Source organism: Daktulosphaira vitifoliae, unplaced genomic scaffold (genome assembly GCF_025091365.1).
Source record: "Daktulosphaira vitifoliae isolate Bord-2020 unplaced genomic scaffold, ASM2509136v1 Scaffold_2, whole genome shotgun sequence".
NCBI classification, from domain to species: domain Eukaryota; kingdom Metazoa; phylum Arthropoda; class Insecta; order Hemiptera; family Phylloxeridae; genus Daktulosphaira; species Daktulosphaira vitifoliae.
This window is the reverse complement of record NW_026099573.1, coordinates 33,223,868-33,243,378: the sequence shown is the minus strand read 5'-3', so window position 1 is coordinate 33,243,378 and position 19,511 is coordinate 33,223,868. Positions and strand designations below refer to the sequence as shown.

The following is a 19,511-nucleotide window of genomic DNA, read 5'->3' as shown; positions in this document are numbered from 1 at the left end:
AATTTAAGATATATATAAAGTGTCAGACCTTCCCGGAACATTTTAAAAATTTAAGTTAAAAAAATTAATTTTTGTGAAAAAGTTGTCATTTTAAATCCCCCCTTGTGGGCAGGTTAAGGGTTAAATTTATGAAAAAAATATACCAAATGAAAGGTAATGATATTATGCATCTATATAAAAAAGAATTATATTGATATGTTCATTTTTGAAAAAGTTATGGCACTTTTAAGTAAAAAAAATTGAAAAAATTTCGAAAATTAGCGATTTTTAAATTTGTAATTTTTTTGGAGGTTTCCCCCTTTTACGGGGAACGAGGGAAATTTTTTCAATTTTTAAGGGTAATGTCTTCGACTAGATACGATTTGTGATCTTTTGACGTATCATTGAAAGAAATCGGTTCGGTGAGAGCTGAGAAAAAGTGGTAACAGACACAAAAAAAAAAAAAAACACATCTTAGTAAAACCAATACCTTCTCAGCTTCGCATCGAAGCTAAAAACATATCATAGTAAAATTAATACCTTCTCAGCTTCGTATCGAAGCTAAAAAAGTTGTATTACCATATTTTAATATATCATTTAATTAATTAGCAAAAAAAAAAATTATTTTTCAACGTACTTGAATCGAAACATTGTATCAATGTTTGAAATTAGTAATAGTAACATTGTTATTCTGAGATTGTAAGAAAAAATGCAAGTGGGTCTTCAGCCTCCTATAAAGTTTAACTTATACAGATATATTTTACACCGAATACATACATATATACGGTATATTCGTTTAATATAAGTATAATATTATATTTTGAAATACCTTACAAAATTTTTTAAATCATTAGATGTTTATCTCATTTAAATTTAATAAATATCAAGGATCCCATCACAGTAACCCCTCCTCGTTTGAAGAAATTTCTTATTCATATTAAAGTTTTTTTACTATGTGGTTCTGTTTTTATGGCTCTAATTTCAACTTTAAAAAATAGGTTAAAAATGATATTTTAACTGATTATTTTGAAAATATTAAATATCAAAATCTGTAATAATTTAAATTTTTTGTGTTTTTAATTTTTTTTTTATCGTAATAAATAATTTCAAAAGAAATAATTTCTATATAATTCCTGGTGTTTAAATATATGATACATTTAAAATATTCAAAACTATTTTCCTTATAGTTATATCATATAGTTTTTAACTAATTAGAAATAATATTAAAAATTATTGTTGATGCAAAACATATGATTGCTGATCATGAAAAATTGAATAATAAATGTATATTTTTTTGATTATGATGAAAAAGTTCTGTTTTTAGCTTTCAATTTTCATACACGTTTGACATAAAAGTAATAATTACTTAATTATAAAATACTTTATAATTGTTTATAAATTCTCCGAAAAAATTACAATATTAAATTATTAAATATCAATTTCATACTACGTTTAATTGCTTTAATAGACATTTATTCATAAATTATACTTATAAATCAACTACTAATTTGGAATAATAATAGAAATAGGAGTTAATTTTGCTTTTAGAAAAATCAACCAAATTTTTAAAATTAAAGACTATCTTCAGATTTGCATCGAAGCGTTTTTTATGATAGTGATTTTAATCACTGTCAGATATCATCTATACTTGACCCAACTATGCCACGTCCTCACTGTTCCGCGACCCCACTGTACTGGGTTTTTTGGAATACTTTTGGTCAAAATATTAAAAGCACGTTGAAAACCAAAAATTTTTTTTTTAATTTTCACAAAATGTCCATTTTAATTTATATAATAAAATTTAAAGGTTTGTCATAAAAATTTCAATAATCGACTTTTTTTGATAACCTATAAAACATACTTATAAATGATTACGTAGTTGAGTGATTTTAATCACTGTCAGATATCATCTATACTGAACCCAACTATACTACGTCCCCAGTGTGCTGGGTTTTTTAACACTCACCCTGGCAAATTCTAGTAGAGTGTAAAAGAAATAATAAGCAACTTTTTGTATGCTTTTTATAAAAATCCATTGAAACATCTAAATGCAGGAATGGATTTACTACGTATGTAAAAAATATTATTTAAAAAAAAAACAAATTGCGTTTACGAATCGTCGAAAAGTTGGAGGAATGCATTCTGAAAAGTGGCATATTTATATGCAGGCACTATAAGCAACTGCTTACAGCGGTAAATTTTATAATATTTATATTGATAGCTACAAGTAAAGTTAAATCTATTTTCAATTTCTCGATAACAATATCAGAGGTTATTAATAAAAAACAAGTTTATTACTTTAAAAGTATCTTTTTTATCGCTGTTCTCTGTTAAGTTTTTTATACCGAAAAAATTGACTAATGTCATCTTAAAATCTGTTTTAAAAAACATATATCCGAGCATGTTATTGTAATAATTCGACTAGAGTTCGCGTAGCTCCTTTATGGCGCGCTATTAATTTAGGTATATTTTTTGTTAAATATTCTTTTTATTTTGTGGATATCAGTGCAAATAGAAAACGGTTAAGTGGTGCCCAATACAAAAATATTGCCAAATTAATAAGTGATAGACTACAACATTTTTTAAATCAAACATCCAAGTAAACTAATTCTACAGATTTTATTGTTGTTCGTATTATCAGGTTAGTGACAGTAAAATAAAAAATACTTTGCATTTTGGAGTTTGTTGAACCAGAAGATAGTTGCAGGTTCTCTCAGTTCAACTAAAATGATTTTTAATACATTAATTATGGTGACCAACCCAGTAAAATGGATTATTAATGAGGAATTTCGCGATTATTTCACAAAAAACAAACAAATCCAAAATATTTTTCCAAATATTGATATAACATTAAGAATATTCGCATATGTACAAGTGTCTAATTGTACTACAGAGAAATCGTTTTCGTGCCTCAAACGCGTCAATAACTATTTTAAATTCACTCAGACTGATACAAAGTTAAATAATATCGCATTTCTCAACACGAAAAATTAAATGTTGAACGAACTGAATAGCGAAGATTTAATTGACTCATTTGAGAAAATTAAATGTCGACATAATTATGTTAGCAATGTAATACATTAAAAATAATGATTATTTTATAATTTATTAATAAACAAAAATTTGCTTGAAAATCTTTTTTAAATACTTTTGTTTTGAGGAGGAATTAGTAGTGTTATGGTGAAAATAGAGAAAATTGACCCCCATAACTTTATGAAAGGCGAAAAATTTTGAAATGCCTATAGACAGAAAATATGTAAAATCACCTCTGATTCCGAAAAAAAAATTTTTTTTTTTAATTGATTTTTCAAAATATGTTTTATATAAAAATATTAAATCACCTATTTATGAAAGGGCGACGTTCAGATAAAAGCAATTTTAATGAGGAGCGACGCCAAGGGGTTGAAGGTAGACAGCTTCACCTTCAAAATTAACTATTATCCTTTTCTCCTCCCCGAAAACATTAGGTCTGAGAAACGGCTGTTGACTGACAACAGATAGAATCTGACATCAATATAAAAAGTTATATTGATACGATGTGTTATTAGATATTATAGATTATTATTATCATAAACTTAAAATAAATGATTACTTTTATTTTAAGTAAAGTGTTATTTTTTTATTTCCCCGATCGACAAATTAAACCTCATTCAACACCAATATCTCTATTAATTGTTTGTTAAAAATTGAGTGATTTAAAAATTATATTTAAAAATATGTGTTAATAATCCCGCCTATGAATTATTTCACTTATGATTTTAAAATTAAGTCATTTTTTTTTTTTATTGCTTTTATTAGTCCATTAAGGGCCATAGTGAACTCCCCCTAAGAGGAGGTTTTCTTAACCATTTGTACTCCGGGACGGGTGTTTAGTACGTTGCCGGAGATTGGGATGGCGACTCCAATTACCGAACTGATCTCTTGTTCGGCAAATGAAGCCGCCCGTGACCGAGTTTCGAACCCGAGACAGTGAGCGTCAAGCACCGCCGCATTACCGACTCGGCCACATCGTCCCACAAAAATTAAGTCATAGAAATAAAAATGAAAAATTTATCTTTATAAAAATAAAACTATGTCACACAGATAGTATTAGTATTTTAGTTAAACATAACAATTTTTTTATAAGTGTTTTTATTAATTAGTATAATCTCAACACATTAGAGTTGTAGAATAAATCTAATTACACATTTAAAATCAGTGCGAACATTTGGTATAGGGAAGTATATTCTCGACTATGATGAAAATCCCTTATGAATCAAAGTATTTTTCGTAATTAACCAAAATTTAAATGTTGAAAAGTTCTGTATATAACTCTTTAATTTTAATACGCGTTTATCATAGAAGTAATGAAATATACAACTACATCATATTTTTAGCTTCGATGCGAAGCCGATAAGGTATTAATTTTACTATGATGTTTTTTTTTATGTATCTGTGAACACTTAATCTCAGCTCTCACTGGACTATTTTTTATGAATAATATGTCAAAAGAAAACAAATTGTATATAGTCGAAGACATTATCCACAAAATTGAAAAAAATGGCCTCATTTCTCGTAAATGAGGTAAATCAACAAAAAATTTTAAAAATCTGTTATTTTCGACATTTTTTTGCGAATTTTTTTTTCCTTAAAACTGCCATAATTTTTTTTTTAAATAATCAAATAAATATAATTTTTTTTTTTTTGTAGATACCTTAGGTTTTTTATAATTTCTTCGTAAAAATTATAATATTACATTATTGAATATCAATTTCAAACTAAATTAAAAATTTTTAATTATAGCAGTATTTACATAATTTTAATGAAATACCGTTTTTACGTTAGTCCGAGACACATAATTTTTATATATATATATATATATATATAATTATTTAGGTTATAATATTCATAATAATTTATAATTATTTAATATCAATTGGTAGTCAGTTTATAAGTTAATTGTATTCTTAGCCTTAAGTAAACTAGAATATATTTATATAACAATGTACAGTTTTATATTCATTATAATACAACTTATAATACTTTCATATTAAACATCATTAATTGAAGGCAAAAATATATTTTATTGATATATCAAGCATATCATATTATTCTTATAATATTGTAAAAATATTAATTATATTACACTATAGAAATGTAGCGAAGAAGCATTGCGGTTAATGCTTCTTTTTAATAGATAAAAAAATGCAAAGTGTCAAATTATTTATGAACAAAAAAATAAATCATATAAATTTCTTATTATATTACAGCAAATACATTAAAAGAAACACTACTATTTATCTTAAGAATTTAAACGATAAAAAAATATGTAGCAATATTGTTAAAAATATACTATAATAAAAATTTCTATTTTAAATAGTTGTAGCAGTTTAATCCAACGTAAAATGATTAAGTATTGAAGATTTAAAAAATATTTTTAACAAAACAGTTAAATAGTATATTTTTTAATAGTTCTCTAATAAAAATAATAAATTTTGTATAAAACTTTGTTCATTGTATTTAAAATTATTATGAAGTCGTTCACTATTATCGCATTGTCGCTCATTTTGTTCAATGTATTTTTATCGACATCATGTGATCAGACAAACATTGTTAATATATTGAATTCACTTCTTAAGGCAGAAAAATGGTCGTTCAATCATGAATACAAGTGGTATGATATCGAAAATGGTACATCCTTTGAAACAAATGATTTACTCATAACTGATTCTAACAAAGAGAATATTGTTACTGAAAATAATGCTTATGATAAAATAATAATGGCTTCGCAATTGTTGACTCATGAGTACGCGAAAATTCTACACTGGCTTGGTATAATGTTATTTTTTATGAACAGAGAATGGATGCATAAAAATTATAATGAAGAGTTGGTGACTCAAAAAAAATGTTTGGAAACAATCATATTAACTTTTGAAAAAGTAAAGGAGGTATCAAAACGCTTTCTTAGCGCATTAGAATTCATGGACTCTTTTGATTATAGTGATATAACAACATTGTATGAAATTATTAAAATATTGAATAACTTTAACTCTTTTGAAATCGAAGGAGCATTAAATGCTTTTGAATTAAATTATTTATTTCTAGAATTTAACGATGAATTATTTTATTTAATCTGTGATTCGGAAACCATTTTAATGAAATTTTGTTTTGAAGAAATATCTGATGAATTAATAGAAAATAGTTTGAAAATGCAGTATTCTGAACAATTAGAAGAAAAAGAAAAATCCATAGAACAATTCACATTTTATAATTTTTTACATGAAATCATTTTCAATAGTGTCGATGAAATTATTAAAACCAGTTACACCAATCTTGGATTCATATTTGACGAGAATACAAATGAAAGTACTTATATCCTGTAAAAAAAATATTGGTAAATAACAATTTAATTAGTTTTAAGTGACATTCTGACTGTATCAGTTCCAAATTTAAACAAGAAAATAATACTACATTTTAATTTTATATTTTGTGTATTCAAAGAAATATTTTCATTTATTTTACGTTCTAATTATTTATTTCTTAATCAATGTACTCTCATTTATAAATAAATCCGGCGTTGAACTCAGAACGAAACAATAAATAGTCTTTCATAAATAATAATCATTGAACAGATTCATGTTGATACAATAAATAAAAAAATTTCAAATCTAAAATATATTTATTGTGATTTAACGTTTAAGTCGCTCATACCTAAATAGGCCATCAAAATTTGTGACCATGTCTCCAAGACCCTCTAATCCGGCCTAGTTACTGTTCCATTATAAATTTACTGTATTATTGTACTTATTTACTGACAATTACCTAATAAGCAATTGATCATTTCCTATATAGTATTATTCTAAGTAGATTACTACTTAAAATAAAAATCTTATTTCATACATGAGCTTCAATTTATGATCTTTTTTTTTTTTTGAATCTTTAAAAAAGTGTCAATATTTCTGGAACATTTTCAAAAGTTAAGTTCGAAAAGTTAATTTTTTGTAGAACGATTGCCATTTTGAATCTCCCTGTGGTCATGTAAAGAGTCAGATTTTATAAAAATGTACCAAATGATAGAAAATTACTTAAGATATATTTAAAAAAAAAGTTGTATTTATTAATCAATTTTTCAAAAATTTGTGACAGTTTTATATAAAATAATTTAAAAAAAATCGAAATTACTAATGTTAAACATTGTAATTCACTTATAAGTAAATGTAGCGTTGAATTCATAATTATTTTTTAAGCAGTGTTTTAAATATTGATGCAAGAATAAAAAAAGTTGTATTACCATATTTTCATTTATTATTAAATTGATTAGCAAATAAAAAAATAGTTTTCAATGTACATTAAAGGAAGCATTGCATCAATGTTCGAAATTAGTAATAGTAACATTGTTATTCTTGTAAGGAAAAATGCAAGTGGGGTTTCAGACTCCTCTAAAGTATAACAAATTCAGATATACTTTACACCGAATACATACATATATACGATATATTAGGTTGATATAAGAACTTATCATATTTCAAGCTTTAACTTTATAATTTTTTATTATATCATCAGAATAAAATTATTACACTGAGTGTAAAATAAATTTGAAAACTCCATATTTAAAGGCCAATTTATTTTTAATCTCTTTCATGGTTAATTGAACATATTATATTTACGTTTAGAATTAATGTTCAACTCAAACGTATAAGTATAGAAATCTACCTTAATTTTTGAAAAGAATGTGTTTGCCGTCAGTTAATATGCCACTCATATCTAGCCGTTGAAATAACTTTATAAAATATGAACGAGGCTTATAATTTTATAACCCCTCCAAGGTGTATAAGGTACATATTTATGGTTTTTCACTTAGTTATTTATATTATATTACAAATAAAATTTTAATAGACATTGATCTAATTATTCGGCTTAACGATTTAAACTTCAAACATTCATTAATTATTATTAATTAATATAACTAATTTATAAGCTATGACCGATTAAATATAAATAATTTTAATTGCCTGTTGAAAACCTTTAGTTATAAAATTATACATACCTAAACTCATAATTAGATAATGGCGATCGCTATTAATAATAATTATTTATTTTTAACTGATATAATATTATTTTTATTGAATTTATTAAAAAAATTTATAGTTATTCCATTATAATTGAATTCTAAAATGTATTGTTTAAAATAAACACACATTATATCATTTTCTGCAGTCTATTTTTGTATTATTCTGAAATATTGATAGTTCTTTTAAAATCATTGACGTCATTACCCATACCCATGGAAAACCAACTGTTGGTGATAAACATATGTTTACTACCAACTAAAATTAATTTTTATTAAAAATTAAAATTTACTCAATCTCTCAATTTTTTGTTAAAAATTATAGAGATATTGGCGTTGAATAAGGTTTAATTTGACGTTATTTGAAATAAAAAAATAATAACAATTTAGTTAAAATAAATGATTACTATTTAACTAACTCAATAATAGAATATAGAATAAATTATGATCTAACATATGTTTATAGGATCTGACACACACATAGAGTATGCTAAAATATAGTAAAAATAGAATATTTATTTTATTTATAATTAAATTTAAAATTAAAATTAAATCAAATCAAATCAAATAGCCACTATAATTACTAAAAAATGTCTTATATGTGTTTCGGGAAAAATGTCACCACTAAATACCAGGTAACAAAGTACGTGAAACTCAATGTTTGTTTAATAGTCTTTACGACTTACAATACAATTACAATTTGTGAAATGATTACCGTATACTGTACAACAGAAAAAAAAATAGTTAATTTTACTACAAATTATTAATTATTATTTTAACAATTGTTAATGGGCAAGTGTATCTTTCTTTAAAGATATAAATTAATATATAATTACTGTTGGTATACTTTTTATTGCGAATTTACCATAGAACTTTTATTTAAATTGTTTTAAATTGATCAACAAATCAGTGAACAATAAAATGTTTGGCCTAATTTGAGCTTTATTTTTATAGTATCTTCTTTTTAATGATTCGATATCAATAATGAAACGACAAAATGTGCGTACCTTATCTTTGGTTGTATGTACATTTACATATTTACTGGTCGGAGCAGCTGTTTTCGACGCTTTAGAATCAGAGACCGAAAGAAAAAGATGGAGCCATTTATTGGGTAAGCAAAATTAGTATTGCACCTAAAATTGTTTTTAAGCTAAATTTAAGTACTTATACGGATTATACAATATTGTACATTTAAGTACGACAAAAAGTTTACTTCTTCAGTTTTCTTTCCAGGCAAACATTCTTATAACACAAAAAAATATATGCATACAAAATTCTAGAGAAATAATGCTTTCTAAAATTGTCACACAGTTTAAATAAAATATGTGTGTCTGATTTTGACGCATGATAGAAGAAAAGCTTCTTAACGGTGGTTTGAATGAGTGAATAAAAAAACCTATTAAGAAATTAACAACGTAATTTTTAATTAAAAATAAGTATAAATAATAATAATAATAATATAATGTTTAGCTATTTGCGAGCGGGTTGCTAATCTGTGTTTTATGTTAAAAATAATACGTCACTAAACACTACCCCTCTCCTCGTCTTTTCTAAATCTTCAAATACCAATGTCTCAAAAAGCAATAATACTGAACTGATAATTGACCAGTAAAATTTTTAAATATTACAATATCAACATATTTTTTAAATTGATGTAGTGAATAGTAATATTGTGATGAGTGTAATTTATTAATGCCTTTTTTTATGTGAGCATAAAAGCAATAGCATCATTCATATTTCGGGGTAATTTATTCACCGTATTGTTAATTGATATTGGAAACATTTATAATTTGCCTAAAAATACCACGTTGTCTATGCACATGCAGCTGCTTCTAATTTACATAAATGGTATTCTTAGTAGATATTAGCCACCAAGAAATCAAATACAATTATGATAAATTCGATGGTATTAAAGGATAAGAAATTTTATTGTATACTGATAAAATATCAATTTTCTTTTTTTTCAATAAGACTTCACTAGTTAAACAAACCTAAGGAACTACGATTTCTATGTTATAATCCTTTAATATTTTTACAGAATGTTTCGATAGTCTCGTGATAAATATTCAAAATCATTTTTCCACCACAGATGATCAAAAACATTAAAAGAATTTTAAAACTCTTTTCTTTAAAATTTTTCAAAAAATGTATATGAGTATTTAAATGACGATGATACAATGAAAATTTCAATTTATTAGTTATGATTAATATCTCTTGAGATGTTAAATTTCCTATAGACAAATGTATACCCACCTTGTATTCTTTAATTAAGTGGTGGAATTTATAAAATAATTTTCATATCTCTTAGATTCTTTACTGCATTGCAGTAAAAATACGATTTCATAATTTTTTACTTGACTAGCTCCATCTATTTTTTAGGATGATATATTTTATACGCTACTTATATTATTTGCTACAATTTACAGGCGTTTTTATTGTTATTAGTTTTCTAACTAAATCTGCAATTTCTTCATTATCAATATTTGAAGCTGAAATTTTCTGTCTTTTAGCTTCGATGCGAAGCTGAGAAGGTATTGGTTTTACTAAGATGTGTTTTTTTTTTTTTGTGTGTTTGTTACCACTTTTTCTCAGCTCTCGCTGAACCGATTTCTTTCAATGATACGTCAAAAAAAATTTCCCTCGTTCCCCGTAAATGGGGGAAACCTCCAAAAAAATTACAAATTTAAAAATCGCTAATTTTCGAAATGTTTTAAATTTTTTTTACTTAAAACTGCTATAACTTTTTTAAAAATAACCGAATCAATATAATATTTTTTTATATAGATGGACGATATCATTATCTTTCATTTGGTATATTTTTTTTTATATGTGACCCTTTACTTGCCCACAGGGGGGGATTTAAAATGACAATTTTTTCACAAAAAATTATTTTTTTCAACTTGATTTTTGAAAATGTTTCGGAAGGTCTGACACTTTTATATATATCTTAAATTAAATCTAATGTAATATACTTTATCATGAAAAAAAAAATTTCATACTTTATTTTATCTTCACGGTGAAAATGGCTACCAAATGCTATTTTTGTGTGAAAATTTTCGATTTTGTATTTTACATTTTTTTTTATTTTATTATGCTATGACATATTGAAAAGTGTATGGATCAACAATATTTTTTTATGAAATAATATTTTTTAATAATCCCTTTTTCATTCGACATACTTTATCTTAATTAGGATATTAATAATGAACTAGCAGATCATGTAGCTTTTGGAATAATCCACCAATTTTTTAAAATTAAACACTATCTAAAGATTTGCATCGAAGCGTTTTTTTTTATAGTGATTTTAATCACTGTCAGATATCATTATACTTGATCCATCTATGCCACGTCACCACTGTGCCGCGACCCCCCTGTGCTGGGTTTTTTAGATGTAAATTTAACTGATCAACCACTTGCCGATTGGGAGGTATTAGTTTGGCGTTTTAACTTAATAAAATAATTAATTTAATGGTTAAGTGTAGACTGATTTATTTTTGTGTTAACATTAAACTCAATAAAATAAAGTTTAACCAGCAGTTTTTATCTAACATACGAATTTATGCTCAAGTGCAATGTGCATTGCACTTGATGGATCCACAGCCGTACATTTTTATTTATGACCCTTTCAAATTTACTTTAAGAAACTTTGCTTCAAAAAAATTGTTCAATCGGCAAAAAATAATTGTTTTACACCTTCCTCCATTCTGTTAGTTTTACGGCTGTCCTGATTGAAATTAAATTTAAAATAAACAATTAATTAAATTGAATAATTCAAAAAATATTGTTTTGAAATCATAACTTATTAATAATACGATTAAATATTATTATTTACATAGAACTTAAAGCTGCTTTGGTTAGAAAGTATAACATTAGCAGTGATGATTACCGAATGATGGAAGTGGCTATTATAGAGAATAAACCTCATAAAGCTGGTCCGCAATGGAAGTTTGCTGGAGCTTTTTATTTTTCAACGGTCGTATTGGCCATGATTGGTAAGAAATTTGTTCTTTCGCATCAAAATCAGTACATAGATTAAATACACAATTATAATAATATCTGATAAAAAACATGTTTAAAACACGTATTTATTGTCTATTCTATTAGGCTATGGTCATTCTACACCAGTAACTATAGGTGGTAAAGCCTTTTGCATGGCTTACGCAATGGTTGGTATACCACTAGGCCTCATCATGTTCCAAAGTATTGGTGAACGTTTAAATAAATTCGCCTCAGTGGTTATCAAAAGGTGAATACACATGTTTTTAAATATGGTGCAACATTTTACATAGTGAAATGTGACATAAATTTAATACAATTTTTTATTCAGTTTAGTTTAATGCTTAATTATAATAAATAATAAGTATACTATACAATTTAATTTAAAGTGCCTGTAGTATTATAAATACTAATATAATAATATTATGGCACGAAGTCATCATTAGGTTATATTTAAAAATCACTCAAAATAAATAAATAAAATAAATTATATAAGGAATTCACAAAAATGGTCACCAAATTCACGTTAACTCAAAATATAACAAGTATTAAAATAATGTTATTGTATAAAAATTTATGATAATATGGTAAATTGTGTTGATGTTGAAGTTGATAAGAGTGTTATTCAATGTTAAAGATGTATTAATAAGTAGTGTTGTTTTTAAAATCTGTATATTTCTTTAAAAAAAAAGTTGAAATTGTTACTTTTAAATTCATTATGGATATGTAATTCTTCATTACATAGGATATCATTTACATACTAATATTTTTTATTTTATTTTTTATTTTAATTATTTAACGCCAAACGGCAATTTACAGGAATAATATTATGGTAACCTAAATATATAACATAATATAACAAAAAGAAGAGAAAAAAAAATAATAATAATAATGTACATGCATATATGTAAAACATAGAGTAAGAAACTATGACAACAAAATAATGATGACAATAAATTAAGATTTATAAGATAAATATAATATAGATATAAATTTATATTAGACAGTTAAATTTTTATAAAAGTAAATGTAACCAAAAAACTAAGTATTATTGAGAGAGCGTAGCATTCTGTGTATTGGATTATTATTATTATAGGAGGTATGATGAGAGGGAACATGAAAGGGAAAGTGATTTCTAGTGGGATAGGATGGAACACGAAAGGATATAGAAGACAAAAGGTCTGGTGCATCAATTAGACCATTAAGGAGAGCATCGATAAATGAACGGTCTGCATCAAATCTCCTGGAACTAAGAGTAGGGATATTAAGTGTGGAACGAATAATGGAGTAATCATGAGGGGGGTGCATAATTTTGAGTAAATAAGCGGCGTAAGATATAAAGCGATTCTGTACTCTTTCAATACGGAGTTGATCTTTAGCTAAGTAAGGATGCCACACAACCACTCCGTATTCTAAAATAGAGCGAACGAGTGAAAAATAGAGGGAACGTAAACAATGTGGAGAAGTAAAGAGGTTAGTATGTCGTTTTAAAAATCCTAAAACTTTTAAGGCTTTGCTAACTATAAAGTTAATATGAACGTCAAAAGATAGCGAAGGAGTCAGGTGGAATCCCAGGTCAGTTACTTGAAATACACGCTCTAACATGGTACTATCTAGTGAGTAGGAGTATAAAATAGGAACGCGCTTCCTGGTAAATGTCATAATATAACATTTACTTATATTAAGATCTGCTTGCAATAACAAACAATCAGAGGGAGAAGCTACTTTTGTAAACATTTTTATGTCATCTGCAAATAAGAGGACATGGGAATTAGAAAGGTAATTATTAATAGAGTTTACATAAAGAATAAACAACAGAGGACTGAGGTGTCCACCTTGGGGGACGCCCGAAGGAACTTCAATAATGTTGGACCTAGCACCATTGACAAAAACATATTGTTTTCTTGATGCAAGGTAGGACTCTAACCAGGAAAGTAAGGGGTCACCAATACCAAGAATTTTAAGCTCAGATACAAGTAGACGATGGTCAATTGTATCAAAAGCTTTTTTGAAGTCCGTAAAGACAGCATCAACTTGATAATCTTTTTCGAAGCTGTTTAAAATAAAAGTTGTAAAGGACAAATTGCAGGATACGGTAGATTTACCTGGACGAAAACCATGTTGTTCATCAATGATGATATGGTTAAGACTTCGCTTTATACTGGAATAGACCAGAGATTCAAATAATTTGGCAATATGAGGCAGGATGGAAATTGGCCGGATATACTATATTAATATTATTGTTTAAAATGTTTGTAAATCTTATTTTAATTTTTAATTTAAATTAAATTTAACAATATTGTAAAAAAAAAAATGTATATTTATATATTTTATTTATAATTATTTTAATACGATTGTTTTAATCCTTATAGATAAATTAAAATCTATGATTTATTTAATTTTTTATATAAATGCCACAAAATTATGTTTAATGCAGATTGCCTAAAATATTGAAATCAAATATAGAAAATTGTATGATCATTTTAAATGTCCGCATAGTCCAAAATATCAAGAAACAGACCGAACCGTTCTGAAATATTAAAAGAGACCCATTATATGAATTTAAAATTAAAAAATATTAACTCAAAAAAATTACTAAATAATAGCGGATAAAAATATAGATCGTACCTTAGCAAACTGAATCATTAATTAAAATAAACTTTCAGACAGTACCGGATCGATACAAAAAATAAAAATCGAATCTGAATAGTAAAAATATAATTAAAATTCACTGAAATTTAAAATTAATAAATTTTAAAAATAATACATTTATAGAAATTGTTTTTAGCATTTGGTCTTATATTTAAAACAAGTTCAATAAATATTTGAAATTAATATTGACAAAAATATCTAAAAATTTACTCATAAATAAACTTAATGTAAAATTATGTATTTATGAGATACTTTATTAATTATTATAAAAATTTTATAAATATAATTATTTATTTTATTATTAAAGAATCATTATAAAATACATTATTTTAATTAAAAAAATTTTCTTTAGTGATAAAATTAAACAAATTATACATATTATATAATATTTTGTTAGTTATGTTTAAAATTATTAATTACTCATTTTATGAATAACAAATACTTGCAGTTAGATTTAAATTTATAGTTGTTTCTTTCCTTGATTATAAATGAAGCTAAATGACGGCATTGTTTAAATTTTTTCATACTTAATTTTATTTTTTTCCAACATTATGTAGTAAAACTTTCATGCATAGGTGCAATTCGGTGGGCCGTATCTCCACCCAACAATTTTTTTTATAACTATATGTTATTTATTACAAAACAAATTTTTCGTGAAGAAAAAATCAATTTAGCCATCTCAAATTTTTTTTATAAATTTACGCCAATTCTCAAATTAAATATACAATATTATACTGATTCAATAAGTGGACCATTTTTTGAATTTAAGGATGAACCGCGACCGCACTGATAATTTTTTTACATAACCGTTTAGAAAATAGACTGTTCATTTTTTACTTCACATTATCTATGAGCGGACCAATTTTTTTTTTTTAAAGTATAAGACCGGACCTTACCGAACCGTGGTCTAATCCAGATTAAACCTAACTATGCAGTTCTTTGGGTCATTTTGAAATTTCCGATCAATACCTTATTATTAATCAAGATAAAAAGTGTATACCTCTAAGCTGACTTAGACTAGATTTTATAATTATAAATAACATGACAAACGAAAATTACAATTTTTAGAGCAAAACAATACTTAAAATGCAACAAAGAAGAAGCAACTGAAATGAATCTCATGTTTGCAACTGGTCTTTTGTCATCCGTTATAATTACCACGGGTGCAGCTGTGTTTTCACGATATGAAGGATGGAGTTACTTCGATAGCTTTTATTATTGTTTTGTAACACTTACAACAATAGGCTTCGGTGACTATGTTGCACTGCAGGTAAACAAGACCAATCATAAAACAGAATATTTCCCCTTTTGAACAACACATCATTCAGTAGACTTGGCGTGTAATGAATTTCTGTACATTTCTGTCGAGGAGTAAACGAGTAAAACTTAAATTAAGTTTAATACGTTTAATTCAATGTTAGATTTAAAAAAAAAATGTAATCGTACATTATTGGAGTTTGAGGGAGAGGGTTTACTCTTCCTAAAAATTAAATTAGTTAAAAAAAAAAAATTAAAATATATCTTAGGAGTAAAATTATTACAAATTTTTCTAACTCTGTCTATTAATCTACAAAATTATAAATTCGTAATGAATATGGTTACTTATATCTATTGATGACTCTACTGATGTCAACATACAAGGTTTAGAGAAAATAAACAAAAAAAAGCCAAAAACTTATATGTGAGATTCGACGAGGATGGGATTCGAACCCACGCGTGCAGAGCACATTGGATTAGCAGTCCAACGCCTTAACCACTCGGCCACCTCGTCATGTGACTGAATTTTGATGAAATTGAAGCTTGTAACAACAATCACTTTTATATTACTATTGATATTCATGTAATGATAAAAAAAGGTATGTTATTTGATACTTAAAGCTACGAATTTGGGCTTTGAACGTTTGATTTATTGGTTAAACAACTTATTTATAAATTAAATTTAAATTAAAGCAATAAAGGATACAATTCATTTCAATTAAAAAAAATTAATAGATAAAGAAGTAAGGAAGGAGACTAAATTATATGAGAATTTTATTTACTATTACAAATTTGAATGAATGAGAAAAATCATAACTGGATCGAATCCAATTTTTTCATATGCGCACATTTTTCAGTTATATTTTATTACAAGAGTAGACTATTTTGACTTTTCAATACTGAAAAGTTTTATATTTTTTTTATGCAATAATGCAATTTTATGTTTTATGTGGATTCATAATGATTTTATTAAATACAATATTTAAATTGTTTCTAACCTGAATTTTAATTGTTCAAATAGAAAGTTAATACTAATGGTATGAATTATTAAAGGTAAAGGTGACTTTAAATAACTTATTTTGAATCTGAATATAATTTATACCATACAGGTTATCTCAGTAAAAATAGAAAATTTGAAGATGTAGCAATTTATTTAAATAAATTTACTTATTACATTCCTTAAATTTAGTGATGCACTTAATAAGTTTGTTTAATTCAATTAAACGTATATACACGTGATACAGGAAGTTATTAAGTACTTAGCATCGCTCACTTAGAACATAACTTAAATACAATATTTTCTCAGCATTCATTATTCTAAAAACAAAAATTAATTAAGTGTCATAGCTTAAAATCCTTCGAACTTTCGCAAACTATATTTTAATGTTCTGTTTAATCATTAGTTTACGTAATTATTTGCACTTAATTTTTTAATAGGCATTATTAAATGGTCATTTAAATCTTAATGTTCCTCTTCAATTATTTTCAATTACACCCCAACATGTAATTTATGTTCCGAGATCAAAGTTTTTACTTACTTCAGCTACAGACATATGATAAATTAATAAAAAAATCACGTGTCTTATTAAAAGATATTGGTACTAATTTTTAACAAATATACAAAAATGTATATTAAAAAGCTGAGTAGTGCTACAAGCTTTCATTTTATCATTTTCAATCACATGACGAGGTGGCCGAGTGGTTAAGGCGTTGGACTGCTAATCCAATGTGCTCTGCACGCGTGGGTTCGAATCCCATCCTCGTCGATTAAGCTCTGTCAAAGCTTAATTTTTTTTTAACAATCAGTATGTAAACAGGTTTTTATGTCAACAGTATAAAGCAAACAAAAATATTCACGATTTATTTAGCAGAAAAACATTCGATTGTAATTTTTTTTTTTATAGAACGACCAAGCTTTGACAACTATGCCAGGATATGTAGCTTTGAGTTTGGTGTTCATTCTATTTGGACTTGCAGTGGTAGCCGCCAGCATCAATTTGCTAGTACTGCGATTCATGACTATGTAAGCGATATAATTAAATAAAACTGTTGCTAAATATAAAAAAATGTATACAGCAGCGTATTTGTTTAATACATCGTCTTATATCATATAATTTATGAATGTATCAAATTATATCGCACCAAACTTAATGATAGTGTTAATACTAAAAAAAGTAATTGATTTATCTTTTAGGAACGCTGAGGATGTTCGCCGCGAAGATAATGAATTACAAGGAGTCTCCCAACACGTGATAACTGTGGACGGAGAAGTAGTGACTTCGGTAAACGGCAAACTTCTAGCCGGCCATACTATCGGTAGAGGAACAGATAGCAACGATGACGTGGACCAAGTGTCAGTGTGCTCTTGTACATGTGTGGGACCCATACATTACGATTACAACAGGGATATGTTACCCGTCGACCCAGAACCCATTTATTCACCTTCGGAAGAGCCCGTAGTTGTGTTCAAACGAGTCTCCATCTAAATTATTTCATTCGTACTGTCAAGAGCTTTTCATTACATTTGTTAAGTTTTCCGGTTTTATGGTGCGAGAATATATACATTTTTTACATATTTTTGTTGTTCTTAATCAATCCTATAATCTATTTGTATTTTGAATTTGTTAACGTTTTTTAATCATTCGCGTATATTGAGAAATCAGAGGCGTAATACATGGGGGGGATATACAAAATTATTCGCTTGCTCATTAAATGAGGGGGCCAATTTTTTTAATTCCTAAATTCCTTAATAAAAAAAAAAAACTAAAGTTAAGTAAAAAAAACTTGAATTTTAGCGTTAAAATATTGTTCCATTTAATCGAATAACATTATTTTTTTTTACATTAAAAACATAGTTAAATTTTTCGTGATAATATAGTTGTATGCGTTCAAATCACGATGAGCAGTTGATTACATGTGGTGGAATGGACTAGCGTTTGGACGATGGTGTGCGGGTGCGACGACTGACATGGCGTGACGCGCTTCTATTTGAGCCACGAGTTGTGGCCAACTCGGTGATAGCTACACGTGATGTATGATCGCTGGCGGCTGAGGTAAATTCGTCATTGCATCTCCTGGAACGACGACGTTGACGTCTCATCCGGGAGGATTTTGGTGGACAGCTCTTGCGACGACGTCTGCTGGAACGCCTTTTGCGGCGTCTGCAACCGCAAGCGTCGCTAGACTCACCTCCGTCGACACCTGTACCGTAATGGTGTCTGGAGAGCACGTCGCCATTTTCGTTGGTGGAATCATCCGAATCGTCGCTGTTCAATTCGGCCGTCTGGTCGTCGCACTTCTTGGAGCGACGCTGACGTCTCCTCCTGGACGAACGGCTCTTACAACTACGACTTCTACACGATCGACTTTTCCTGCGGCTTGATCGCCTCTTTTTGCGTCTTCCACACGCGTCGCTCTGTTCGCCCGCGTCCATTCTCAATGTCCTAATAGCCGGCAATTCTTCGTCATTAGTGAGGTCGGAATCTGAATCGTCGTGGACGTTCGCAATGTCACCGTGTTTAATATTTTTTAAATTACTCATAATTTTCACAGCAAAACAGACTGAAACAATTTACAACGT

The 19,511-nt window shown here is 27.0% G+C and overlaps 2 protein-coding genes and 2 non-coding genes across 5 annotated transcripts in view; 2 read left to right on the top strand and 2 right to left on the bottom strand.

Annotated features, from left to right (window-relative positions):
- The window catches only part of LOC126897438 (two pore potassium channel protein sup-9-like), a 46,544-nt gene extending 28,038 nt beyond the window's left edge, over positions 1-18,506 (top strand). For both annotated transcript variants that reach the window (XM_050671019.1, XM_050671020.1), the window contains 6 exons: positions 8,981-9,137; positions 11,863-12,018; positions 12,131-12,272; positions 15,743-15,944; positions 17,836-17,954; positions 18,126-18,506. In XM_050671019.1, the coding sequence (XP_050526976.1) occupies positions 8,981-9,137; positions 11,863-12,018; positions 12,131-12,272; positions 15,743-15,944; positions 17,836-17,954; positions 18,126-18,417 (1,068 nt within the window). In that variant the 3' untranslated portion in view covers positions 18,418-18,506. The remainder of the gene's footprint in view (positions 1-8,980; positions 9,138-11,862; positions 12,019-12,130; positions 12,273-15,742; positions 15,945-17,835; positions 17,955-18,125) is intronic.
- Trnas-gcu (transfer RNA serine (anticodon GCU)) lies at positions 16,364-16,445 on the bottom strand. Its single transcript has one exon. It is a non-coding gene; the product is annotated as a tRNA-Ser (tRNA).
- On the top strand, positions 17,616-17,697 carry Trnas-gcu (transfer RNA serine (anticodon GCU)). Its single transcript has one exon. It is a non-coding gene; the product is annotated as a tRNA-Ser (tRNA).
- A 354-nt stretch (positions 18,507-18,860) lies between the features above and the next one.
- On the bottom strand, positions 18,861-19,472 carry LOC126898164 (arginine/serine-rich coiled-coil protein 2-like). The gene has a single exon (XM_050672108.1). It carries the CDS (start codon positions 19,470-19,472, stop codon positions 18,861-18,863), a length of 612 nt encoding a protein of 203 aa, XP_050528065.1.
- Between the last annotated feature and the right edge of the window lie 39 nt (positions 19,473-19,511).

Coding starts and splice junctions, on each gene's coding strand:
- LOC126898164 (XM_050672108.1), bottom strand. CDS start 19,472: ATGAGTAATTTAAAAAATATTAAACACGGTGACATTGCGAACGTCCAC.